The sequence below is a fragment of the Sorex fumeus genome, unplaced genomic scaffold, assembly GCF_029834395.1.
Source record: "Sorex fumeus unplaced genomic scaffold, SorFum_2.1 ptg000063l, whole genome shotgun sequence".
NCBI classification, from domain to species: Eukaryota; Metazoa; Chordata; class Mammalia; order Eulipotyphla; family Soricidae; genus Sorex; species Sorex fumeus.
In genome coordinates, this window is record NW_026606120.1 from 45,604,718 (window position 1) to 45,631,754 (window position 27,037).

The 27,037-nt window shown below is 46.5% G+C and overlaps 1 protein-coding gene across 1 annotated transcript in view; it reads right to left on the bottom strand.

Moving 5' to 3' along the window:
* RPA1 (replication protein A1) overlaps positions 1 to 27,037 on the bottom strand; it is a 60,278-nt gene that overhangs the window by 9,888 nt on the left and 23,353 nt on the right. Inside the window, exons 5-13 of the mRNA XM_056128084.1 lie at positions 22,756 to 22,844; positions 15,816 to 15,914; positions 12,005 to 12,137; positions 10,873 to 10,975; positions 8,387 to 8,455; positions 8,086 to 8,278; positions 7,824 to 7,963; positions 6,738 to 6,886; positions 2,764 to 2,896 (exon numbers count right to left, since the gene is read on the bottom strand). Coding sequence (XP_055984059.1) covers positions 2,764 to 2,896; positions 6,738 to 6,886; positions 7,824 to 7,963; positions 8,086 to 8,278; positions 8,387 to 8,455; positions 10,873 to 10,975; positions 12,005 to 12,137; positions 15,816 to 15,914; positions 22,756 to 22,844 — 1,108 coding nt within the window. The remainder of the gene's footprint in view (positions 1 to 2,763; positions 2,897 to 6,737; positions 6,887 to 7,823; positions 7,964 to 8,085; positions 8,279 to 8,386; positions 8,456 to 10,872; positions 10,976 to 12,004; positions 12,138 to 15,815; positions 15,915 to 22,755; positions 22,845 to 27,037) is intronic.

Consider the following 27,037-nt stretch of genomic DNA (forward strand, 5'->3'; position numbering starts at 1 on the left):
TAGAGGAGGTTGGGATGATGTGGTGGCAGAACATGCATGAGTTTGATTCCTGACACTATAAAATTAAAAACAACAACAACAACAAAAACCACACACACATAAAAACCACAAACAAAACCTGCCTCAAAGAGAGTTTCAGGGCCAGAGTAATAGCATAGCCAGTAAGGTGTTTGCCTTGCACGAGGCCGACCCGGGTACAATTCCTGGCATCCCACAGTGTCCCCCAAGCACTGCCAGGAATAACTCTTGAGTGTAGAGCCAAAAGTAACTCCTGAAAACTGCCAGGTGTGTGCCTCCACGGCTTCCCCCACCAAAGAAATTAAAAAAGATGTATGAAAAAAAGTAAGGAAAGCATTTTATACATGCAGGAGGCCTGGCCGGGTTCAATCCCCGGTACCTGGCACTGCTGGTCTTCAGGGCCTTGTCAGGAATGACCCATGAGCACAGAGCCAAAAATCAAAATCAAAATCAAAGCCAAACAACATTATAGGGGCTGGAGAGATAGTACAGTGGGCCGGGAATGTGTCTTGCACACAGTTGATCTGGGTTCAATCTCCGGTACCCCATATGGTCCCCTGAACCCCGCCAGGAATGATCCCTGACCAAGTCCTGAGTCCAGTAGTAAGTCCTGAGTGCCACTGGATATGGCCCCAACTCCAAATCAAACACCCCTCCCCCTCAAACAAAACAAAACAAATCCATTAAAAAAAAAAAAAAAGAATTCATGGGCAAGCAAGAGGGGGGACCAACACCTCAGGCTCCACAAGCCATTTGGTCATTCTCTGTTGCAGCTACTCAACCAAGTTGTTGCGGGGCGAGAGTGTCCATCAACAAGATGTAAATGAACTGATGTGGCTGTGTTCCAATAGAACTCTGTACACATTAGCAGGTGGCAGGCTGAACTTGGCCTGTGCCAGTTTGTCAACTCCAGGATTAAAAATGCAAAATAATGAACTAAGTGACTTCTAGGTGGAACGTGAGGCTGGGGCACAATGGGACACCAGGGCTGCACCCAGAGCTCTGGGGGCCATGTGCGGTGGGGCTCAAACTTGGGCTTCCACGCGTGCAAGGCACGCACGCCAGCCCTTTGAGCTAGATTCCCAGCCCCTTCCTTTGCTTTTTAACTCTCACCAAAAATCTGTGCAATTTTATGGTAAGCAATTCTTCTCAGTATACTAAGAGCCGGGTCAGCAATCTCCAGGGCTTCCCATTCTCTGAGACTGAAAGAGGCAAAACAATAATGTAGGTAACAGGGAGCTTAGATGAGTCCCTAAATCTTGAAGGCTCTGGGTTGGGGCATGAAGCTGGGAAGGAACTTTCCTTGCTTCACTTTCAGATATTGTCCAGATTCCAAACATGACTTGAAAGTTTGGTACAAATAGGGATGCTCTGGGTTTGATTTCTTTCTTTTTTCTTTTTGATGGGTCATCCTGGAGGTACCAAGGGCTTCAGGGCGATGCCTGTGACACTCAGGAGACCAAACCAGGGTCAGTCACAAGCAAGGTACGTGCCTTAATCCCTGAATTATCTCTCCGACCCCTGTTCTTACTATAGATTTATAAACTTCTTTTACATTTAAGATGAATTCAGTGAAAAATGGTGTATCCCCCACGGATACTCCCAGAACAGGACATCACAATGTTTTATTCTCAAAAAGCCGCAGAGCAGTCAGAGATTGTGACAATGATGAATTCACAGCACAGCAAAATGAGACAGTAAGGAACAAAACCTGTACTGTAGAATAAGAAAATTATAAAGCAGGATTTGCCTGGTGGGGAGCATAAAGGAGAAATGAGATCTACATTTCGGGGGGTGGAGGGGCCAAGAAGTATCTCAAAGGGCTGGAGCACATGCCTCACATGCACAAGGCCCTGAGTCTGTTTGTTTTCAGTGATGCAAGGTAGTTTTCATTGAACAGAACTTGCTTAGAAAGATGGGAGCAGGGGAGACGGAAGAGCACGAGCGTAAAAGAGCAAGCAAGCAAGCAAGCAAGCAAGCAATGACACACTGAAAGATCCAAGCTAGAACACGTGCTTGAAGGACAAGTCATGGCCCCAAGTTTGATCTCAGACCCCACAGGGCTTCACAAGCATCCCTAGATCTGGTGGGCCCAGAGCAGCACTGTAGAATGGGGCTAAGTATCTCTGGGGATGACCCCCAGGCTCCCTGAAGAATGAACCCCCCCCCTCCCCATTAAATATGGAACTGTTGGCAAGACACAAGTTTAGATCAAATAGGAGCATCGTTAAATAACAGTGACGGGAAGCTGCAACTGAAGGTCGATAACAGCCAATTCTTGTCACTGAACACTGACACCTCCCAGCACACAGGAAGTCAATATTCCCATCGGGGAAAGTGCTTGTGAACTGCCCGACTCCAGGCGCTGTGCGTGACGAATGCTCAGCGTGAGTCTCGTCTTCCCAAGCAGGCTTGGGGTATGTGGGCCTGTCAATGGCACCAACAGTCACAGAAAAGAAGTCAGGCCTGGAGGGAGTACTTTATTCTAAGTCACAGTTCGGCGAGAACCACTTCTTTAAGATTCCCCTAGGCTCAGTCAATTTTCTAAGTCAGAGTTCTCCACATTTTTCTTCCTTGATATAAAATAAACGCTGACAGTCAACTCTGCCAGCAATTCTCAACCATCATGCTATGCTCTGGTCAGGGGCCCGAGAAAGAATCTTGGCTGGGAGTTAATGTCTGGCCATGGGTATCAGATATCACAACCCACGTGCTTCTGGGAAGAAAGTCAGGCGCACGAGATACCTTGTCTCCATGGCCCAGGTTCTCCGATTTAACTTCGTATAAGGTTTTCCAGTTGGTGCTGCTCCCCACTGTTCCCCCACTCTTGAGATCAGAGATAGACACACCATCTAAGGTTTGTCCCTCTGAGTCAAACCTGAAAAATAAACCAAAAGGACTGGATTGAGGCACAGAATCTACTTAGGGATTATGCCACTTGTTTATGGCCAGATTTAAGCTAGGAACTTCTTTGTCTGTGTGCTAAGTCTAATCAAGAAAACAATGACCTCTTTTTATTGCAGCTGCTTTGATGCCCCCCAGTGGTCAAGACAGTACTAGGCCAGGGGCAGAGCCCAGGGTCTGGAATGCACAGGGCCCTGGGTTTGATTCCCAGCCCACTTGGCCTCCCGAGCAGGACCTGATATAGTCCTGGTGGCCCCAATATCACTACGGAGGTCCCCTTCTTAAAAAAAAAAAACAAAAACAAAAAACACCACAAGACAGTGCTAGAGTACACAGAACACAGCGGGGCTGGAGTGATAGCACAGCAGGTAGGGTGTTTGCCTTTCACGCGGCAGACCCGGGTTCAATTCCCCTGTCGCTCTAGGAGAGCCCGGCAAGCTACCGAGAGTATCCAGTACGCATGGCAAAGCCTGGCAAGTTTTCCGTTGGCGTATTTGATACGCCAAAAACAGTAACAAGACGTTACTGGTGCCCGCCCGAGCAAATGGATGAACAAAGGGAGGACAGTGCCACAGTGCTACATTACTGGGGGTCATAATCCTGAGGAACACAGGGGCCCAGGGGCTATTCCTGGAGATGCTCGACCTGGCAGCTAACTTTGGTGCTCGGACCAGCAATGCTGGTCACCAGGGCTGTTTCCGGTTCTGCTGATGAGCTGGCGAGGCAAGGCAAGCAACGCCAAGGGCCGAACTCCGGCTCTGTGAACTCCAGGCTGAGGTTCTGCCGCCTGAGCCTTTTCCCAGGCCCCCACAGAGCGAGCTCTTAAATTTGCCCTGCATAGCAACAACACCACAGGGGCCCACGCCTAAAAACAGTCAGCCAGCAAGTCAATACCAAAAAAAGCAATCATGGAAATGGCGTCCTTCTCTCCGTTGCCAATATGTTATCATCACTGTCAGGGCAGAAAGGGTCAGCGTGCTGTAACAGCGTAGCAAAAATGTTTCAGTGGTGAAAGAATTTATAAACCTGATATAGAATCCACGGAGTATATGGCCCAAAGCAATTTATTAGATAAAGTAACTATGTCTTCTTGCAGATTTATTTTCTTAGAGAGGTTTTACTTAGGGCAATGTGAAAGTCAAAATCAACTTAGACGCTGATAATACTTCTTGATCACCCATCAGTTTATTTCGTTTTGGGGCCACACTTGGTGGGCCTCTAGGTCTCCAATACTCTGTATTTAGGGCTGACTCCTAGGGAGTGCTCAGGAAAGCAGGTGGTGCCAGGGACCAGACCTGGGTCCTCCTGCTTGCAAAGCATGCGCTCGACTCTTTGAGCTCTCTCCAGCCCTGATCATAAACCAGGTCATATGAAGAAATGGGCAGAAAGGGGTCCAGAAATCTGCTTGTGACCTGCAGCCTGCAATTTACAAAACACTCGCCAGTGTCATCCCAAAGGAGGGTGACTGAAAGCTAACCACACACGGAGCAGGCTCGCTCAGGAGGCCATCTCACAGAAGGATGTCACCTGGAGCTACAATCGCCTTCTCAGTCTGTCAGGTTAGTGGCTAGATCCATCAGAGGGACAGCAGCGCCCATAAATCTGCTTCCCCACTACTAACGACACAATTTTACAGCTTTAAAGACTGCAAGGAGGCATTTGCCACCAAAGACAGCTCATGAAGAGTCATCAGAGCAAGGAGAGAGCTCTCCTTTCACTAAAAATTCCGCTCTCTGGGGCCAGAGCGATAGCCCGGTTGGCCGGGTGCTTGCTGCGCATGGCAGCAGACCCAGGTGTAATTCCAGGCACCACCCAAGGTTCCCTGAGCACCACCAGGAGTGATTCCCTGAGCACAGAAGCAGAGGGAAGCCCTGAGCACAGCTCTGTGTGCTCCCCCAAATCTCCCCCAAGTCCACACGGGGGGCTGGGAAGATGGTTCAACAGGCTGAAGCACACAGCTGTGATGCATGCGGGACATACAAGCTCAATCCCTGGCACCGTCTGGTTCCCTGAGTACCACTAGGCACCGCCCCCAAGCCATTAAAACACAAATGAAACACCACAGTTATAACAAAGAGCTGAACTGTTCCAATCCTTCCCAAGGTGTGGGATGTGCACTGAACTTGAGCAAAGCTCTCATTTTATCCTGGTGACAGTCTCGTCTTTGTGGTGAATGGGACCATGAATGGTCACTAACAAGCAGAGTGTGAAGTCCTTGGGCTGGAGAGATAGAACAGGGGCTCAGGTACTTGCCTTGCCTGTGGTCAACCCCAGCTAGATTCCTGGCACTACATACTGTCCTTTGAGCAGTGCCAGGAGTTGACCCTGAGCACAGAGACAGGTGAGACCCCAAGCCCCCCGCCCCTCGGCCCTAAGCAAGAAAGCCCTGGCATTCAATTAAGCCAATCCAGGCTCCAGAGCCTGAAAGGGAAAATAAATAAATTAAAAATAAATTAAAAAAATCAATAACAGTGACCAACCAAAGTGGTACGTGTTTCTGGTAAGACTATTAATAGATCTTCAATGGCAGCTACTAGAATAGTTAAATATAGATCCGCGTATTCATATGCCTGAGGTTGGCTTCATGACAAGAACAGTCCAGTCAGTAGATAGTGCATGTAACTTTAAATCCTGGTCCACATGAGCCCGTAAACCAAGTAGAGAGTATATAGTAAGAACTAATTCTTAGGGCTGGAGCAACAGCATAGTGGTAGGGGTTTGCCTTGCATACGACCAACCCAGGTTCGATTCTCAGCATTCCATATAGTCCCTCGAGCACTGCCAGGAGTAATTCCTGAGTGCAGAGCCAGGAGTAACCCCCCTGAGCACTGCTGGGTATGACCCAAATAGCAAAAAAACAGAAACAAAAACAAAAACCCAAAAAAAAAAAAACCCCCCAAAAAAACAAACAAAAAAACCCAAACAAACAAAAAATCCTCATTCTTGGGAAGGGGCACTCACTTGGTGGTGCTCAGGGACTATTCTAGGTTCTGTGCTCAGGGACACACGTAGTTTTGGGGATCAAACCTGGGCTATGGCATGCAAAGCAGACCCTCAGCCCTTTGGGCTCGCTCTCTGGCCTGAGAGCTAATTTTTTAGTTACTTAAACCCCGAGACACAGCTGGAAACCAGCATACTTGCCCCGGCTACTACAGTTATACAAATTATTTAAGCCTGAGCTAGTGTTTTTCCTGACCACATCAATTCTTGCAAAGGGAGCTTCAAGTCTGAAGTGCTCTTTTAAGGCAGAGTTTTAACACCCTAAAAAGCTAGATACAGTGAGGAGATTTTAATAGGCTTTTCTCATCCCTTAAGTGCTTTGGGAACAACAGCATAATGCCAACAAAAGCCCATTGTTCCCCCTGCACTTATCAGAGTGGAGTGAAATCACAAAAGAAGATGCAATCAGCACCAAAGATCGCCAGAAGGAAAACTCCCTCCCCCCCACCCCGCAGAAGCCCAGTAAACCTGGGAAAGAATGATGCCCTCAAATTTACAGCCCTTCAGCACACAGTTGCTAGAGCACGGCCCTCCCCCTGCTCTGCCAGGGCCCAGGTGGGCACACAGCACCTCCATTCTGTCTCCTCCAGCAACCCAGGTTTGTCACAGGATTACAGGTTTGTCAATGTGGGACCCCGTAAGCCAGCCTCCCTCTCAGAAGGAACGATGCCTCCAAGATATATAGGAACTGTTTCCGTTAGAAGTAGGCCCTCTGCTCAGCAGCCAGCTCACATACTGATCATAAACACTAAAGACCCAGCGCTTCTCAAAGTCCCGGCTCAAATGGGCCCTTTGTTCAGTCCCACAAAACCTACCAGCCACGAAGCTTATAGGCCTCTGGGATGTCAGGATTCACAATGATTGTGCTTGAAGATAGGACAGAGAGGCTCCGGCCACCAAAATCAGACAATCTGGCTCCTTTGATAGCCATCACAGGTTGTCTAGAACCATCAAATTTATCAGCCTGTGGAACAACACAAACATCAAATACAAACAAGTGTCACCCACAGGAAGAACACGGGACAGTATCACAGAAAAGAAAAACAGTCAATAGCAGGGCACACGCAATAAACAGTACATACTGTCCACAGAAGGCAAACTCACATGTGAGAATCTGCTCAGAGATATAGGGCAGAGCGAATTTGTGAAGAGTATGTCACTAGGTAAACACAGAAACCCAAGCACATCTCACAGACGCAGAATATAGAATGACTGCATTCATTTGTGGTATATACGTATACATACACACACACACATAAATATAGACATAGATATATGGGGTAGAAGAATAACATGCACGGCCAGGGAAACAGAGGTTGGGTGGACTGGTCAATGGTTGGAACTAACCACAAGTGTGTGTGGGGCTGAGGGTAGGTTAGATAGAGAAGAGATCAGTATGACACTCATAGCTGGAACGATCATGCTGGACAAGAGCTGAGGGTTAAAAGTAGGTAAAGGATATTCTGGATAACCTTTTAGTATCAAGATTGCAAACCATAATGCCCAAAAGGAGGGAGGGAGAGAGGGAGAAAGGAAGAGAGAGGAAGGGAGGGAAGGAGGGAGAAAGGGAGAGAGAAAAAAGCACCTGCCATAGAAGCAGGCAGGGGGTGGGGGGTGAGGGGGTGATGGGAGGGAACCTGGGGACACTGGTGCTGGGAAATGTACACTGGCAGAGGGATGGGTGTTGGAACACTATATGACTGAAATCCAATCACGAACAGCTTTGTAATGGCTTATCTCACAGTGATTCAATAAAAAAGTTAAAAAAAAAAGAAGTAAAACAGACAGGGTTTTACTTAAAGAAGTAAAACATTTACAAATGTGTCTTAAAAGGAGACCACACAACTCAATGGACAAGGCAACCATGGACGGGGTGCTCGGTGGCTCAGGTGAGTACTTACATCCTCACCCCACAGGGTCGTACACACCACCTTCCCTGACGTGTCCATCAAATAAATATTTCTCTTAGAAACTTCTCTGTTGTTGGACTTCACCGTGATTTTGGTGGCATCTTCGCAGCTCTTGCAGACCCCAATTATGTCTAAAACACAGGCATCAGGTCTTAGCAAGGCTCTCATTCACCCAGACCAAAGGTGGAGCAGTGGGTGCCGTCAGGCTGCTGCCTCCCCTCGTGGTCACCACCCTCGGTTCATACAGGCTTACCGATGAGCGAGTCTTTGGGCTTGTTCTCCAGGTCATCAATCCCTATAAAGTCAAACTTAACTGTCGGCAAATGCTGGCCGTCTTCACAGGGAACTACAGAAGTGTCGTTGTTGAAGGTCATCTCGTAGTCGTTCTTAACAGCTGAGAATTGTTTGTTGGCGATCTTCAGGTTGCCCTTCGAGAAGTAATAGACCTGCGAGAGAGACCAGCCATGAACATGGCAGAGTCCACGCAACTGCTCACAAACACAGCCACTAACACCCTACACATTGACAATGAACCAGACTGGACACAGCCATACCTTGTTCACATCAATAAGGGGGAAGAACTTGTCCACTTGTTCATTGAAAGCAGTAGCTCGAATTTCACCCTAAAGAAACATATATGAGAGGAGGTCAGAATTGTAGCACTGTAGCACTGTCCTCTCACTGTTCATCGATTTGCTCGAGTGGGCACCGGTAACTCACAACACGGTCACACACATTTAATCCATTAACCCTAATGAAACGGATCGAGTTAGAAATAGCCACAAAAGCAACCACTTCCTCAACAGCCAGGGCTGGGGCAGTACACTACAGTGAGTGAGGCAATTGCCTTGCATGCAGCTGACAACCTGGTATCCGAAATGGGGCCCCTCGGGACTGCCAAGAGTGATCCCTGAACCCAGAGCCCGGAGTTAGCCTTGAACATCGCCAGGTGTGGCAGAAAACAAAAACCAACAAAATCCCAAACCCCAACGATGAATTTAATATTCTAACAACAAAAACACAACACTTCTGAATACCAAGGGGCACGATTGAAACCCACAAGAAAATGCTGAGCCACAGTGAGTCACCAGCTTCCCTTACGTTTTTGTTCGTCAGGAGGAATTACCTCATCGCCAGACTCGCTGCCAAAAATGTTAGAATATTTTCAAGTTGCTTGTGCTTTTGATTTTCACTGTTACGTTTGCGTCAGTCAGAATGCTACAGATGGCTCAGAAATTTAAACGGCTAAAATGTTCACCCCTCTGACAGATAACATAAATATTAGGTTAAAATAATCTAGGATCTGATAATTAGTCAATACAGTCGGGCTATGAGTCCATCTCCCAAAACCAAAACCCAACCATCTATTTTTCTCTTTCTCTTAGCAGTTTGAGTAAAAAAGGAAATATACAGCACTCTGAAAAAAATAAAGTCTGTATTAGGAACTGAACCAGGTCAGCTACATTTAAGCCCTATTCCTAACCCCAGTACTTGCTCTTTGGTCCCTACCTACGTGCTCTTTGTTCTTGGGGACTGCTGGAGTTAACCCTGGGACATTAGCATGCAAGATACTTGCTCTACTACTGAGCTGTAGCTTCAGCTTCACTGCAATTCCCAACACCTCAGAGTTCCCCAAATAATGCTGTGGGCGGCCTGAGGACCCCTGAATACCATTGGGTAACCCCCAGCACCACAAGGCCCTTGCACTGAAATCGCTGCCTGAGTTGGTCCAGAAACACTGAGTTGGAGGGGAGGCTGAGACTCCTGAGTATCCCTCGAGACCCAACAAAACAAAACAAATGAAACAACCCTCGACCTCTGAAATAGGACAGAGAAGCCAGTGAGCGCTCCAAGGGGTGAGCCCATACCTTGCATGTTGGAGATGCAGATTCGCTCCTGAGCACTGCCAGGAGCACCCCAAGGAACAACCTGTGAATGAACCCCAGCACTGCCAGGTGCAGCCCCACACCAAAACCAACCAATGAAAACCACAGAAACGGCTGACAAGCCCCCCCCCCTTTTTTTTGCTTTTTGGGTCACATCCAGCAATGCTCAGAGGTTACTCCTGGCTGTGCACTCAGGACTTACTCCTGGTGGTGCTTGGGGGACCATATGGGATGCCGGGGATCGCACCCGGGTCGGCCACGTGCAAGGTAAATGCCCTACCCGCTGTGCTATCACTCCGGCCCCCTGACAAGCCTTTTTAAATATTCCTCAACTGGGAGATTTTGCCTTTGCATCATGCATTGGTTTTTAAGTCAAGTGTTTGCACAGCCCAAAGAAACTCCCATAAAAGCATTCCCAGTTCAGGTCTAGCCCGGGCTTGGCTGCCGCCCAAAACTCTACTGGACACATAAACAACATCCCATCTTAATGGCGTCCACTGAGGCTGCCAGCAAGCCCGACAGAGTGTCTCTGGTTTCCACTGTCTGAAGACACGAGAAGACACTTAGGCATGAACTCCTGTAGGTGCTGTTGCAGAAGAGCAAGAATTTTATGTATGACCTTTTTTTTTTTTTTGACTCAGCATCTTGATTTAAGGAGAAACCATTTCTCTGAATTTCTGGACACTTCCATCAATGGCTCTTCCCCTTCTAAAGAAACCCTAACAAGTTTAGTTTTGCTAACTTAGCATGGTTTTTTTTTTATTAGTGAAACACCAAGAGGTACAGTTGTAGATTTACAATTTTTTGTGCTTGGGTCTCGACTATACAATGATCAAATACCCATCCCTCCACCAGTGCCCATTTTCCACCACCATGGATAATATCCCTCCCACTCCCATCCCCCCCATCCCCTGTGGCAGGGCAATCCCTTGTGTTCTCTCTCTTCTTTTGGGTGTTGTGGATGTATGACCTTTTATCCTTTGCACTCAATACACCTGAGGACCACAAGGAAGGGGGGAAAAACAGTAACAAGCAGGTTCCTCTCCGGCCTATTCCTCGGCAGTGAGCTTTTCTATCTCACAGATCCACAGGGAGATGAGCCCGTTAACCCTCGGAGTTAACTACTCCCATCTCTCCACCTGACAAATACTCACAGTTTCATCCACTAGTTCCAGGGAAAAAAGTTTCCCCTCCCCTCGGGAATTGCTCCAGGTGCGGATCTGACTTTTGTTGGTAACCCTTGCACAAATAGTCCACCTAAAAACCAAGCAGATCACACTCATGTTCAAAGTCTTGCTTGGATGAGATCAGAAATCCTATCGTATTGCTAAAGCCTTTCTTAAGCATATTCCATTTTTCAGTGTCAGCTGTATTTTAATTTAGCTCATCAAAACTCTAAGGGGAGACATAGGCTTGACAGTTTAAAAAATAAGCAAATAGTAAAACTACAGGTGATTTCTCACAAACTCATCTTCCTGTCAAATAAGCAAATTTATAAACTCTCCCTTCTCCAAAAAAAAAAAAACATCACCAAGGCAACAATATCCCCTTAATGAAAAGTTCTTAGGTAGAAAATGCAGTAATACCAGCAATTGTTTTCGCCATTATTTTCAATTATGGGAACTGATGTAATTGGTGTCAAATTTCTGTCTCATTTCTACAACACACTAAATATAAACGCAGGATTATGAAGCCGGGTGTTGGTGAGCCACCAAAGGAAAATGCAATAAAGCGGTTTGATAAGACTTCTAGGTTTCTAACATTTGTACCCATTAATCCCTGAAGGGGAAAGAGAGAGCGCTAGAGAGACATAGGGGTTAAGGTGCTTTTGCCTTGCATGCGGCTGACCTCGGTTTCTATCGCCAGCACCCCAAATGGTCCCCCCAGCACCAGGAGTGATCCCTCAGCACAAAGGCAGAAGTAGTTCCTGAGCACCACAGGCGGTAGCTCAACCCATGCCACCCCCTAAAAGGAGAAAACCCATTTTGCGTGTGTGGTGATTCTCTTGAACTCCACATACAAATAACTCAAAAGCCCACAACAACCCTTTTTTTTTTTGCTTTTGCTTTTTGGGTCATACCTGGCGATGCACAGGGGTTACTCCTGGCTCTGCGCTCAGGAATCACCCCTGGCGGTGCTCAGGGGACCATATGGGATGCTGGGAATCGAACTCAGGTCGGCTGTGTGCAAGGCAAACGCCCTACCCGCTGTGCTATTGCTCCAGCCCCCCACAACAACCTCTTAAACTGTGAAAGTATACTCTGAACGGACTCTGGAATCACTCACTTGGACTGGTAAGGTGTGAGACTGGCAATGGGCACCACCTTGGCCTGGGTGCCACCGGGAGTGCTCATTACACTGGATCCTCCGGATTTTCCAAATATCTTTGAGGCTCCACCTGCCTTGGTTGCAAAGGTGCCTGGGGAAACAAACAGAGAGGACAATCATAACAATCATAATTCTACTTAAATTCTGTAAGCTAAATTACTGAGTAATCACTGGTGAACCCATACAAAACAAACAAAAAACCCCGCAAGTTTTTCTTTTTTCAATAACCAAGAAATAGGACATCAAATGGAAATGGAAACAGGAAGGTAAAGAAGCAATCTAATATGAAAGCTGAACACACAGGAATTCACCATAATGTTTGCTGATGTCAAAATGAGTAATATATTATATATATATATATATTTTGCTTTTTGGGTCATACCTGGCAATGCTCAGGCATCACCCCCCTGGCGGTGCTCGGGGGACCATATGGGATGCTGGGAATCGAACCCGGGTCGGCCACTTGCAAGGCAAACGCCTTACCCGCTGTACTATTGCTCCAGCCCCAAAATGAGTAATATTCTTTTTTCTTTCTTTTTTAAAAAAATTTTTATTAGTGAAACACCATGAGGTACAGTTGTAGACTTACAAATTTTTGTGCTTGGGTTTCAGTTATACAGTGATCGAACACCAATCCCTCCACCTGTGCCCATTCTCCACCACCACTGATTCCAGGATCCCTCCCACCCTCCATCCCCCCATCCCCCCTGCCTCTGTGGCAGGGCATTCCCTTTTAGTAATATTCTTGATGGGAAAAATAAAAACCAAGAACAGTAACACACTGCCGTCAAGATAATAATGAAGCAAGTGTACAACCTCCTTAAACTTTTTTTTTTTTAATCTATTACTGGTCGGGAGAGGAGATTTAGTGGGGGTGGGGTGGAAATCAGGGGCCAGAATAATAAGGGTGCTCGCCCTGTACATGGCTGACCTGGGTTTGATCCCCAGCATCTCATATGGTTCCCCCGAGCATCAACAGGAGTAATTCCTGAGTGCAGAGCTGGGGTAACTCCTGAGCATCATTGGGTGTGGCCCAAAAACAGAAACCAAAATCAACCTTTTAGACTGGTAACATAGCTGGTACACCACTAGACACATAAGGAAAAAAACAAAGGGCCAGGGATGGCTCAGTGGTAGAGCACTTGCCATGCACGAGTGAGGTCCTGGGTTTGTTCCCAAAACCACTCGCTTTCTCACCTGCTGGCACTACCAAAGCAACTCATGAGCTCCCAGTCAGAAGCAGCCCTCAAAACACATCTGGGTGTGGTCCAAAAGCAAGAAAGTGAGAAAGGAATGAAAGTTAAGCAAGGGCACAGGAAATGAACCACGAGATGAGGGCCATCATCACAGAGATGTCCCCTCGTGTGTCCTCAGGCAGACAGCCCTGTGGGAGAGCACCTGCCTGCATGGGTGACACCCTGGGGCTCGGACCCAATATACCCCCGCAAAAAAAAAAAAAAAATCATCTCAAAACACGCCCTCCGGAAAATCCAGTCCTCAAGGGGTCTATAAAACTGAAGAGCATAGAACTATGGGAGAATCAGTCCGGGGCTCAAGACAAACGCTGGCCGGTGACCAGGAGCCCTGTCTCCTAAGCCTGTCTTGCCCGCGGAGAGAGCAGGCCACTAAAGACGAGCTCCTTGATATGCACACGGTTTCTGTGAAATTTCAATTTCCCAGTTCAGAGAATATAATCTAGTCCCGCGATTTCATATTTACTAAACTCAACATTTCTTCGGAATGAAATTTGGCTGGAAACACACATCTACTACTATCCAGCATTTATTTATTGAGTTTCTGCAGCATGTACCACACTATTCTAGGTATTTGTAGCACTTTGTAAAAATACACACAGACTGTCCCAGATCTTAAAATTTTCTATTTTAGCTGGGGCATCAAGAGAGACAACTACAGATACACAGTAGTAAATAATTACCTTAAAATTATGCAAGGAAGCACATGTGCCTTGTAAAATACGAGTGTGCACATACTTCCTGATGGAAGCTGCAGACAGACAAGGTTTTTGGAAAAATTATCTGGGGGCGGGAGTTGGAGGGAGCAGGATAATATTAACATACAATTTGTATCTCAGCCTAAGGAAATCACTTTTCTGTTATTTACCATTTTAAAATCCTCTGTCACCAACTTCCTTCAACAATAATTTAAGATTTGTATATAAATAGACCTACTTTTTTTTGGGGGGGTCACACCCGGTGATGCTCAGGGGTTACTCCTGGCTCTGCACTCAGGAATTACCCCTGGCGGTGCTCGGGGAACCATATGGAATGCTGGGAACCGAACCCGGTTCAGCCACATGCAAGGCAAACGCCCTACTCACTGTGCTATAGCTCCAGCCCCTAAACAGACCTACTTTAAAGGAAGACAGAAGAGAGATACTGCAAGGAAGAAGATAAAACATCTCAACCCAGGGAGGAAAAAGTCCTGTGTCCTGAAACATTAGTGACGTCAACCTCACTTTTCTTAGAACCTTAGCACTGAAAAATAGAAACTAATAGGAGAGGAGATAGTGTCTGTGAAGCTGTGACAGAAAAAAAAAAAGCCCTCTAAAAATAAACCCAACTAACTCAACGAATCCCAATTTTCAGCGGTGACTTCCCAAACCCAGACGTTTATCTCATGCCACAGCCAGCAGGCACGGAGGTTACTGGGGCCAGGGACCCTAAATTTGATCCTCAGCACCAGAAGGCCCTTGTGGCCCTCAAGGACAGTGCTTCTAAGCCCAGTCTCTCCTGGTGTGGCTGCTAGGCATCTCAGCACTACTGAGTGCGGTCCCTATGGAAAAAAAAGGGGGGGGGGGGAGATAGGTCACTGGAGTTATAGTACATTGGGTAGGGCACTTGCCTTGCACAAAGCAGACCCAGGTTCAATTTAGGACATCCCATATGGTCCCCCGAGTAACTGCCAGGACTAATTCCTAAGCAATGCTGGGTGTGACCCAAAAATAAACAAACAAAAAAATATTTGTATCCGGTTGGAGAGAGAGAATAGAAGTCAAGGCACTTGCCTTACATGCAGCTAAGTCCTGGCACAGCATATGAACCCTCAGCAGTGCAACATGTGGCCCCCTCAACACGACTGGGTGTGCCTCCCCCAAATCACATCAAATCAAATCAAAAAGGTACGTGAGTCTAGTCAGGAGTTTTAAAAACCAAGGTATAGGAAAGTACAAGATAAGTTGTCTTCAGAGAATAATAGCACATTGTTCTCATGTTTAGAAAGGACATAGTAAGTATCTTTAAAAGACTGTAATTTCATTTCAGTCACTTACTTTACAATAAAATCTGGAGGAGGGCTGAGGAGACAGAGTAGCAGAGCCACAAGCTCTGCAGTCACTGGGGCCTGAGCCCAAACCGGGGTACCACAAGCACCAGGCCTGGATGGCCCAAGTATCCTTGGGAACGGTCCACAGGTGGCCCGAGCATTGCCTGGCACTCCCCACTCCCCGTTCCTGCACCGTCCCCAAATTGGAAGAATTCTTTGCAAGAAAGAAACCTTCATGAATGGATTTTTTTTGCTTTGGGGCCACACCCAGCAATGCTCACGGATCACTACTGGCCCTGCTCTCAGGAATCACTCCTGGCAGTGGTCGGGGATCGAACGCGGGTCAGCTCAGGCAAGGTAAGCACCCTCCCCGCTGCACTGTTATCTCCAGCCCCATGAATGGAATTTTGAAAACTCCCTTTAGTTCCAGATTAAATTTTCACACATCACTCAAACGCTTGACACAGCTCTTATGTGGCCATCTTACCTGTTCCCGAACCCTCGTTTGGCTGTGGGGGCTTGCTGGCAGGGGGATTGGCTGCTGAAACTGCGGGGGGAGCAGCCTGCTGCTGCTGCTGTGCGTGTCCTGGGATCAAAAGAGAAAGTTCATTTTAATGCAAATAATGTGGATTAAAGATTTAAACTTAAGTAGGTGAAAATACTCTAAAGTCTAATTTTCTTATTTGTCAAAGATTCACAAGGGTCAGAATTCACGCAGAGGATCCAACTATGTACAGTGAAATTTGCTAGGGGTTCACTTTTGTTTTCAGTGCATAAAGGGTTGGCTCCATTTACCTTTCACCTGCTTATAATTGATAGCTTTCAGTTTTAATGAGGCTCTCCCCTAAAGTCTGGCCTATTTCTCCAGCGTGAACCTGAAGTAAAGTCACTGGGCTGGATCTGTGACACTGCCACTATTTCCATAGCAACAAATCGATGTCATCAACAGAACTGTGTGTTCACGGCGGGACCTATCAGGAAAAAAGCTGGGTGGTAAGAAAAACCTAAAAGCAGTTCAATTGTCTCTGAAGTGCTCCTGCTTCAAAGGAAAAGGAGACCTTAAGAAAGAATTCCACCCTTTCCCCCCCAAACAAAGCAACCTTATTTTGCAACTGGTTAGTGGAAACAGCTGAAAGAGGCTTCGGTAGTGCTAGTGAACTGTCACAGCAGGGAGAGAGGAGAATGGAGTTCAGAGGCAGGTGCGTTAAGGAAAACAGGAAGATTAAAAAGGAAAGAGGGGAAATGAACGTGTCTCTCAAGCAGAAACAAACGGCACAGCATTACAGAGTTTATTTGCCCTTCATCCGTTCTGCCAACGACAAAGTGTTAAAGCTGTAAAAATACACCTAACTTTAAAATAGATGTATGGAATCTGATTTTGCCTTTATGATGGCCACAAAAAAAGCAGAAGTCAGCTTAATTTGGGCTGTTCCCCAAGGCTGCCTGAGGCACACCAGCAGCTGGAGCCGTTTCCTAGAGAGCCTGCAGAACAGACGTGGTGAGCGCGGCAGGAAATGCTGCTTGCCCCCTCGTCTTGGTCTTTTCCAATGACCGGATTTAGTTCCTGCTGGGTTTTTCCAGGGCCCTAAGTCAACTGGGCACATTATACACCAATTTCATTTCCTTCTGCCAATATTACGCTTAACTGGTACAACTAAATGAGAGTTAACTGTGCCATTGGAGTGAAATAAATTTAGCATAAAATTAAACAGGTTAAATAGGGTTTTGTGTATTCTTTAGCTCTCCCTATGGAAAATTTGAGAGACCATATTTTCATAGGCAAAAAGAGAACCTCGATTATTGGCAATGACTGTTGGTCTTTGTGTTTCCATTATCTCTGAATTTACAAAGCACCGTATAAAATGGCATGGGAGCCCAAAGAAACAGCTGAGTGGCTCAGAGTATCTGCCCTGCAAGCATTAAAATCTCAAATTTAATCCCCTGTGTCACCACAGGGGCCAAGTGTGATCCCAGCGGCTTGGCTGTCTGGGACCCCTGGCAGGAGAAGCAGTTATTTCTGGCCACCCGGCAGCCAGGTACGTGTAACAGCATGACAAAGGGGTGCAACTCCCAGCAGGTACCTACTGTGGCCATGAAGTATAGCCCCGTGTGTGTGAGTACGACAGCAGCCCCCAGCAAGCACCGCACCAAGATGTACAAGAGAACAGCAGAGTGATCCCCGAGCACGCACCTCCCCAAGCGCCCAGGTAATGACCCATAAGGGCAACAAAGGGGACGAGGAGGATCACAGTAAAACAACAATGGTTGGAAAAGTTACCTATTTACCTAGCCTAAGGTCACCAGTTTGACAAACAAATGGGTTATGATTTCTTTCTTTCTTTCTTTTTTTTTTTTTTTTTTGGTGAAGCAAGGTTGTTTTTGTTGAAACTTCTTTAGAGAAGTGTGTTAAGAGAGAACACAGGCTTCTCCAGAGTGGAACAGGCAGGCAAGCAAAACATGTTCCAAGGGAGAGCACAGGCCTGAAGAGAAAGTGCATCCTGATTTCTTTTCAGCAGTAACTAACATGATGGTACATTTTAACCATCATTGGCATCTTAAATTCAATAAACAATATACTTAGCAAGACTCTAAGTAGGCCCGATAATAATAACATTAACAGTGGTTATTCCTTCTTTTTTTTCTCATTGCTAGGAATTGCATCCAGCGTGTCACACACTCCAGGCATATGTTCTACCACGGGGTCACCCCCCCCCCCCGGCCCAGTGACATCATTGTGGGGGAGAGCAGGAACATGGGGTTTGGGTCACACCTGTAGGACCCAGGCACTAATCCTGGCTCTGAGCTCAGGAGTGACCCTTGGCAGTGCTCAGAATACCATAGACAGTGCTGGGGATTTGGACTGGATTGGCTGCAAGCAAGGCAAGCACCTGAACCCTTGTACTAGTTCTCTGGCCCCACAGTCATCATTTTTTTGGGGGGGGGGGGTGCATTCAGGTACGAAGATAATGGATAATGCACCGTTTCATTTATTCCTCAGCCCTCTGATATCGATGGCATCCTGGTTGTGTTCCAGCAACAACTGCCCTTCATATCAGAACACACATAGCTGCTGTCCACAAGAGCTGAAACTGGCATATAATTAAAAATGTTGTTAAAATCCCTTATGTTTTTTGTTTTGTTTTGGGGTCATGCCCGGCGATGCTCAGGGGTTACTTCTGGTTCTGCGCTCAGGAATTACTCCTGGCAGTGCTCGGGTGACCATATGGGATGCTGGGGATCGAACACAGGTCTGTTGTGTGTAAGGCTCTGGCCTCCAAAAATCTCGCTAAAATCTGAAATTAAACAACAGTACTGTGGACAGGTAGGGCATTTGCCTTACACACAACTGACCCTGGTTCGATCCCCAGCATCCCACATGGTACCCTGAGAAATGCAACATGTAATTCCTGAGTGCAGAGTCAGGAGTGACCCCTGATCACCACCAAGTGCCCCCAAAGAAAAACCTAAAATGAAACCCCTGAAAAATAATGCCGAGACTCAGTTCCTGCTAATCTTATGTGCCACCTGCAAGTCAAGCCATTCCAATAAGATTGATTATGGTTATGCTTTTTTTTTTTTTGAGGGACGGGGCGCCCACATTTTGGCAGTGCTCAGGGATCATTTGTGGCAGGGCTCAGGGGACCATAAACAGTGCTAGGGATCTAACCCAGCTCAGCACGTGCAAGGTAAGTACTCTATCCACTACTGTCACTCAATCCCCAAGGTCATAATTCTGAATACTTTTGTACTGAGCCAACTTTTTATGGTTCGCTCTGACCTAGGAGGGACATTTAAAAGCAGATTCTGGAGGATCAAGTTACTCATACTCGCACCCACTAGTCTATCATTGTTACAACTGTAAGTGGTATATGAGTCATCAGCTGAGCAAAATTAGCTAACAGACAACAGAATAATTAAAAAAACCCAAAACACCCCAGTTTCCACTAGTAAACACTTTAACCAAAACAACTACAGAACTGCAGAGTTAATTTAATAATTACAATTTCATGTTGGCAGAAATGGACAGAATCAGGCTGAAAAAAACCCCAACCACTACCTCTCAATACGGAGTAAAACTGATTAAGTATGTTGTAAAAACTTTAAGCCTAATTAAAAGATCAGAAAAAGTTTAGGGAAATAATATATAACCAATAAAATAGACATTGGCAAAAAATAGTGGTACACATGGAAAATTTAAAATAATATGATAGTGAATGAGATAGGACTTGTGTGAAGCTTTATTTCTCATCTTCATAAAATTATTTAAGCATCATTATGCAGCGTGGTACCAGTGCCATACACCGCCACCTACAAACACAGCTTGGCGTTCCTCCACCTCTCCTCCCTGGCCTGGAGCTGGCAGTGGACGTTACTGGTTGCCTGATCCAATCACAGGTATAGGTTCCGACTCTGGTTCCCTACCACCAATAACAGCCTGCTCTCACCATGGGCAGTAAGGTGCTTTCTCTGAAATATACTGCAGTCACCTCAACAAAAGCCATTTTACACCATGGTCCAAGTAACAATGTGGCACTGAACCCAACAGAATGCGATTCAACAGCAAACAGTCCTGAGCAGCAAAGCCTCTGGCTCCTCTGCACTTCACCACACCCTGAAGTGGAGGGGGCTCCCGTGAAACGTACTGAGACAGAGGAACTGTTTCCCTAGTTACAGACTTCTGACTCTTTAGTGGCATTTCTCTTTCAACCCTTTCATCTCCATCCTAACCTCAACTACCTGCCTGTATATAGAGTTATATATTACAACTCTTTATTTTCTTTTGTTTTTAAACGAAAGCCTCTCTCCCCAGCTATGTCCCTGGCCGCATGACAGCACCCTTAATAGCCACAGTTCAAAAACTTGCCAATATCTGTCAATAAAGGACTTGTTCAAATATGAAATAGCCACAATATAGAACTCTACAACTGTTTCTTCTTTTTGAAACAAAGAAAGGCCTCTAAGTATCTCCAGGCTGACGTTTTTTAAAAAGCAGGCAGGGGGCCAGGGGATAACTCATCTAGGTGGAACATATGTCTTGCTTGCTTGCGGCCCGAGTCTGGTACCCAGCTGCACAGGGAGGTAGGAGGGTGGCTCTGGAGCAGCTGAGAGCTGGAAAGGTGCTGCTTGGTCAGTCCCAAGCACTGAGCCAACAGGCCTGTGCTGCCTACGTCCAGAAGCGGCCCCGGTGTAAAGAGAAAAAGGCAGGGGCTGGGGCACCGGGTGAAGATGCTGGCCTGGAATGTGGCCAATGGCATGGTCTCCACCATTGCTGAGAGCGACACCTGAGCACAGAGCCAGGAATGGCTCAATTAGCACCCAAATCCCCCCCCCCCCCCATGGCTGACCCAAGTTCGTTCCCGAGCACACCATACAGTTCCTGGTGGGTATAACCCAGAAAAGCAAAGGAGAGAGAGAAGGGAGCTGAGGGGGAGGAGGAGAAACAAAATGAAGGGAGGAGGGACAGGGAGGAGGTGGAGGAAGGGAAGAAGAGGAAGCCAAGAGTACAGGCTTGGATGTGCAATGCCCTGGGCTCAACTCTAGGCAGTCAATCAACAGAGAAATCTTAAAATGAAGGATAAAAAAGCAGCAAGATACTGTACATGGTATTAATCTCTTTTTTTCCCTTTAGGCTTTCTGGGTCATACCCAGCAATGCTCAGTGCCCTACCCCCTGTATTTTCTCTCCGGCCCAAGAGGGGAAATGTTTCCAACGCCACTGCCCTGGCTGCCCAAGAAGCACGTGGTTGTGTCGACGAGCCACGTGTGATCAGGAGAGGCGGCAAGGGACACACAGGGGCTTCGAGCGCCTGCACTAAAGCACAGATCTGGGAGCTCAGCCCGAGCGCAAAGCTGGTAGCTCTGCTTTCACGCCTGGCTGCTCTGGGACTTCCAGCCACACTGTTCTCGGGTGTGTCTAAACACCACCACCAAGCGGGGTGTGATCCCCAATGAGCACTGCAATTAAAAGATACATGACTGCCATGACCAGGAAGTCTAACCCTGGTGAGTGAGCACAAGTCTTAGCATCACAGCCACCCTGTTAGGCTTAACAGCCAGAATATATAGCACCACAGCTAACGAGTGCGGCCCCCTGCGACCAGGTGTGCAGAACAACCAAAGGCATGTGATCACAGGCTGTGGAAAACTAAATGTCATCCCTGGTCATCACAACTGCAGCAGTGGCAAAGAAAGGGGGAAAGCCCACTGGGGACACAGATAGTTCAAAGGGATGGAGTCTATCTCTTACAATCACTGAGTTCAATGGCCACTCTGCCCCCAGCACACTGTCTGGGTCTGAGCATCAAACCGTCAGGCCAGTATTACTGGAAACCGTCCCAGGGCTCCCAAGGACTGCTAGAAAGAGCCACTCAAACATAAATTTTAAAAAAGGAAAGAAAATAAAAGTGGAGGTGGGGCAGTGAGACAGTAATGGCAGAAAAGGCACTGCCTCGCACACACAGGGTTCAAAGCCCAATACAGCATATAGTTCATTGTTATGCATCCCACCAGGAGAGACCCCCGAGTGCAGAGTAAACCGTGAGCACAGCCAGGTGTGACCCAAAAGTTTCTCCTTTACCCCCAATAAGGGAGGAAAGAGACATATTAGCAAATATATCAAACATTTAAAACTGTCTTAAAAGAACGGAAAAACAAAAGTAAATAAAGTGAGTGCAGACCCATGGGACACCAACAATGGACAACAAAAGGATGAGGTTCAGAGAGCTTCTGAGTAGGCAGACACATGGAGGGGCAAGTTGGGTGCTACACCAGGGGAATGGGAGCTCTGCGTCCCTTTGTCCTCAGCATCGCTTCCAAGTGGCTGATTCGGAGTCATAACAAACGGTTATTCTTGGAAGTGAATTGCTTCTCAAGTTCTGCAAATTAGGCTGCTCCAGCAAATTAAGCAAACCAGGAAAGGAGGGGTGTGTGTGTGGGGGGGGGGGGTAGGGGGGCGCCTCCTCTCGTTTACAGCTAGCTGGTCAGAAGCATGGGGACAGTCTTGACTTACAACTGGCCGCCAAAGTGAGAGGAGTGGGGACAAGGAAGGAGAGAGTCTTTTGGGACGGAGCCTTTACCTTACAGGAGCTAATAAATCCAGACAGCACCCACTCCTGAGCTGAACTGTCCACAGAAAATTCAACCATTGAGCATGCAGTTTCCCTACCCCCAACACTATATCTGGTCAACAAGTGCCAGGGTTATAGGCACGGATCAACAGAGGAGTGCTTTTTACCTTCATGGGATTTTACTATCATTTCTTCAGTACTTAAAACAGATAGAAGAACCTGATTCCTTCCCCACTATCCCCCAATCACTAGCTTTATTAAGATGCAATCAAAATCCACCTGCCTTTTGAATCCAAAAGGTAGAATTCCAATTTTATAAAGGTGCTCAAGGTACGGCTCCAAATTATAAAAAGAATTTTACCTTCATTGTAAGGTACTGGGTTGCCAATCTTTGCTCCAACTGCGTCAGCTGATTTTAAAACATCTAACTCCATCAAAATAATGACTCTCCTACATAGGCAAGAAAATAGAAACAAGTTAGAGAAAATAAATTTACAAGTCCTTCAAATGAGTTATTTAGAAAAGTTTTCCCCCAATAATCATTTTGATAAAGATATTTCTCTATGTCAACTGCTTTTCATTACTGAATAACTTGAGAAATGCATGATATCAATACCTACATAAATATTTCCCTTAACATTTCACTGCATCATTATCAAGGCTTTTTATGATTGCAGAGTTTTCATTATCATCTAGTTCCTTAATTAAAATGCAGTGTCCTCGTATATACCTATCTTCAAGGAGCAAATGACATGATAAGAATTTAAATTATTAAACACAAGAATACATGACACAAGAGAGGATGTTTTCAGAAATATACTTAGTTAATAATTATCTTTTACCAGCGAAAACCAATATGATCAGATTTTTCAAATGTACTTATTATCTCGGCTGAAGCGACAGCACCGCAGGTAGGGTGTTTGCCTTGCACGCGGCCAACCCGGGTTTGATTCCTCCGTCCATCTTGGAGAGCCCAGCAAGCTACCGAGAGTATCCCACCCGCACAGCAGAGCCTGGCATGCTCCCCGTGGTGTATTCGATATGCCAGAAACAGTAACAAGTCTCACAATGGAGACCTTGCTGGTGCCCGCTGAGCAAATCGATGATCAATGGGAGGACAATGCAGTGCTACAGTGCTACTTATTATCTAGGACAAGAGTGACAGGATAACAGGTAGGGTGCTTGCCTTGCACATGGCTGAGCTGGGATTGATCCCTGGAACCCAATTATGGTCCTCGAGTCCCTCTTTGAATGATACCTGGACGCAGAGGCAGGAGTATGCCCTGAGCACCACCGGGAGTGCCCCCTCCCCACCAAAAAAAAAAAAAAATCATTATCAAGGAATTTACAGACCTCTGATCTTTTTTTTTTTTTTTTTTTGCTTTTTGGGTCACACCTGGTGATGCACAGGGGTTACTCCTGGCTCTGCACTTAGGAATTACCCCTGGCAGTGCTCAGGAGACCATATGGGATGCTGGAAATCAAACCCGGGTCGGCCGCGTGCAAGGCAAATGCCCTACCCTGTGCTACTGCTCCAGCTCCCTCTGATCTATCTTAAACTCCGATTAAAACCTTTCAATAACCTTCCAGCAACTCTAAGCTGCAGATAACCCCCTTTAAAGCCTGGCCTGGCTGAGCTCTTGCCAATCAATCTGCCTTTCCGTGCGGATCTGCTTGGACTGTTTGGTGTGCCCTCTCTTGCCAACACACCACTGTATAAGGCCGCACTCTGATTTTTTGTTTTGGGGCCACAACCTGCAGGATTCGAGGGGCCGTAGGCACAACACAAGGCAAGTGCCCCGACTTCTGCACTATCTCTGCGCACCCCCCCACCCCCCCGCAGGGCAGCTTTCTGACTATGCCCATCTTCTCTCATCCTGTCGTCTACAGTCTCATTTTCTGGCTCTCATCTAAAACATCAGCTTAAGCAACACTGCCTTCATCTTTAGTTTAAGATCAGCTGTCCGTTAGGCTTCCTTCTCTGTATATGATTTCTTCCCTTCAAATCTCTTTCCTTAGGTTTAATTAGTATGCCTTCCCATGTAATTACGGATTATACAGTTAATATGTCCATTTGAGATGTTTTAATTATATACTAGTTATTCCTTTGGTTCCCTGATTGTACTTTCAGCAAGGGCAGGTACCCTCCCAATGCATTATTAATGTGGCGACTGGTCTTTAAGCTGCTGTTCAACACACACTTAAATGAAAATGTCATGCTCATGCTTGCATTTTACAAAGTACTGTGATATGAAGAAGGAATCCGAAGGGAACACTGCAGGAGACAGGGAGACAACAGAACTTAAAGAAAGGATGCACTAGGGTAGTGGCAACGGAAATTTAACCACACACATCTGTATGCACACACAGAGAGGGGGTGCAGAGGGTCAGTGCTTGATTTGCATATGGCTGACACTGGTTCAATCCCACAGTGTCAGCCATGTGCAAAGGGTTGTGGGGCCATAGTACAGAAGGCAGGATATTTGCCTGGCAGAAGCTAAATGGCGTTTGATTCCCAGCACAACATATGGCTCCCCAAACAGAAAGTAACAAAATAGGAGACCAACACCCAAGAATAGCCGAGATAAGTACCAAGAAGTTTACTCCATGGCTTGGAGGCCAGCCACACACGCTAGGGGAAAAGGCCGCTCAGATAGAGAAGGGAGCACCAAATAAAGGGTGTTGGGAGGATCCTCCCAGGATGGGAGATGCATGCCGAAAGTAGACTATAGACCGAACATGATTGCCACTCAAGGTTGGGAGGATCCTCCCAGGATGGGAGATGCATGCCGAAAGTAGACTATAGACCGAACATGATTGCCACTCAAGGCCTCTTTTGCAAACCACAGCACCCAAAAGGAGAGAGCGAGAACAAAAGGGAGTGCCCTGCCACAGAGTCAGGGTGGGATGGGGGACGGGAGGGCTACTGGGATTATTGGTGGTGGAGAATGGGCACTGGTGGAGGGATGGGTATTCGATCATTGTATAACTGAAACCCAAGCACAAAAATTTATAAGTCTACAACTGTACCTCATGGTGTTTCACTAATAAAAATTAAAAAATTATAAACAAACAAACATATGATTCCCCAGTGCCCCAGGAGTGATCCCTGAGCACAGAACCAGGAGCAAGTGCTGAGCACCACTGGGCATGCTCCCCTCCCCCCCCCAAAATTAACCCCCTCCAACCAAGAACACAAACACTGTAAACTGTTTATCCAACTAAGAAACTTATGCATTTGGATAAAGAGCAACAACCTGATTTCCTCAATAAATAGTGAGGAAAAAAAAGAATTCAAAGAGAGGTTTTTTTTTTTTTTTTTTTGCTTTTTTGGTCACACCCGGCCATGCACAGGGCGTCACTCCTGGCTCTGCGCTTAGGAATTACCCCTGGCGGTGCTCAGGGGACCATATGGGATGCTGGGAATTGAACCCGGGTCAGCCGCGTGCAAGGCAAATGCCCTACCCGCTGTGCTATCGCTCCTGCCCCCAAAGACACTTTAAAGACTATTATAGTGTGGGGGCTGGAGCGATAGCACAGCGGGTAGGGTGTTTGCCTTTCACCCGGCTGACCCAGGTTCGATTCCCAGCATCCCATATGGTCCCGTGAGCACCGCCAGGGTAATTCCTGAGCGCAGAACCAGAAGTGACCCCTGTGCATTGCCGGGTGTGACCCAAAAAGCAAAAAGACTATTATAGTGTGGATTTTACTTTGGATCCAAATTCAAATAAATTTGAATTTATACACAGAAGCACACACATGAACGGGTGGATACTGAACACAGACAGGATATTTAATATACCGATATTAAAAAGGTATTTTTAAAGAATCTCTTATCTTTGAGATACATACTAAGATATTTACAGATCAAGAAATATAGTGTCTGAAATCAATTTGAAAATTACGGAAGTCAAAAATAATGTAATAAAACAATAAGATAAATGATAAAAAAAAATTACAGAAGTTTGGGCCTGAGGTTATAGTACAAGGTGCTTGTCTAGCATTTGGCTGGATCTGCGATCCTGGTTTGAATTCTGGCATTACAAACAGTTCCCTGGTCATTGCCAGCCATGGCCCCCGAGCACCACAAGCTATGTTCCCAAAACAGAACAGAAAACAAATAAACAAAAAGCCAAAATTAAAGAAGACAAATGTAAAAAGGATATAGATATAATATTGGGCACCGGGTGGTAATTTGAGACTGAATGATGGGATGTATGGGGGACACACATATGTGTACTCACACATCTATATGCACATAAGCTGACCCTGGGCCACACCTGGCAGTGCTGGGGACTGTGCTTGGTCCTGGATGCCAGGGACCAAACCTGGAGCTCCCAAATGCAATCCAAACACTTTAACTCTTTGAGTTACCTCCCAGGCTTGATCCACACACACTTTTTAATCTACTTGAACCTTGGAAACATGCTAAGAGGAAGAAGCCAGACTTCATATCAAATATTCTACATGTTTAACATTATATAGAAATTGTATTTCAATAAGCCCTTTAAAATTTTTATTTATTATTGTGTTTTGGGGTCACACCTGGCAGAGCTCAGGGCTTATTCCTGGCTCTGCACTCAGATCATTCCTAGTGGGCTTGGGGGACATATGGAAGCCCAGGGATCAAGTCCGGGTTGGCC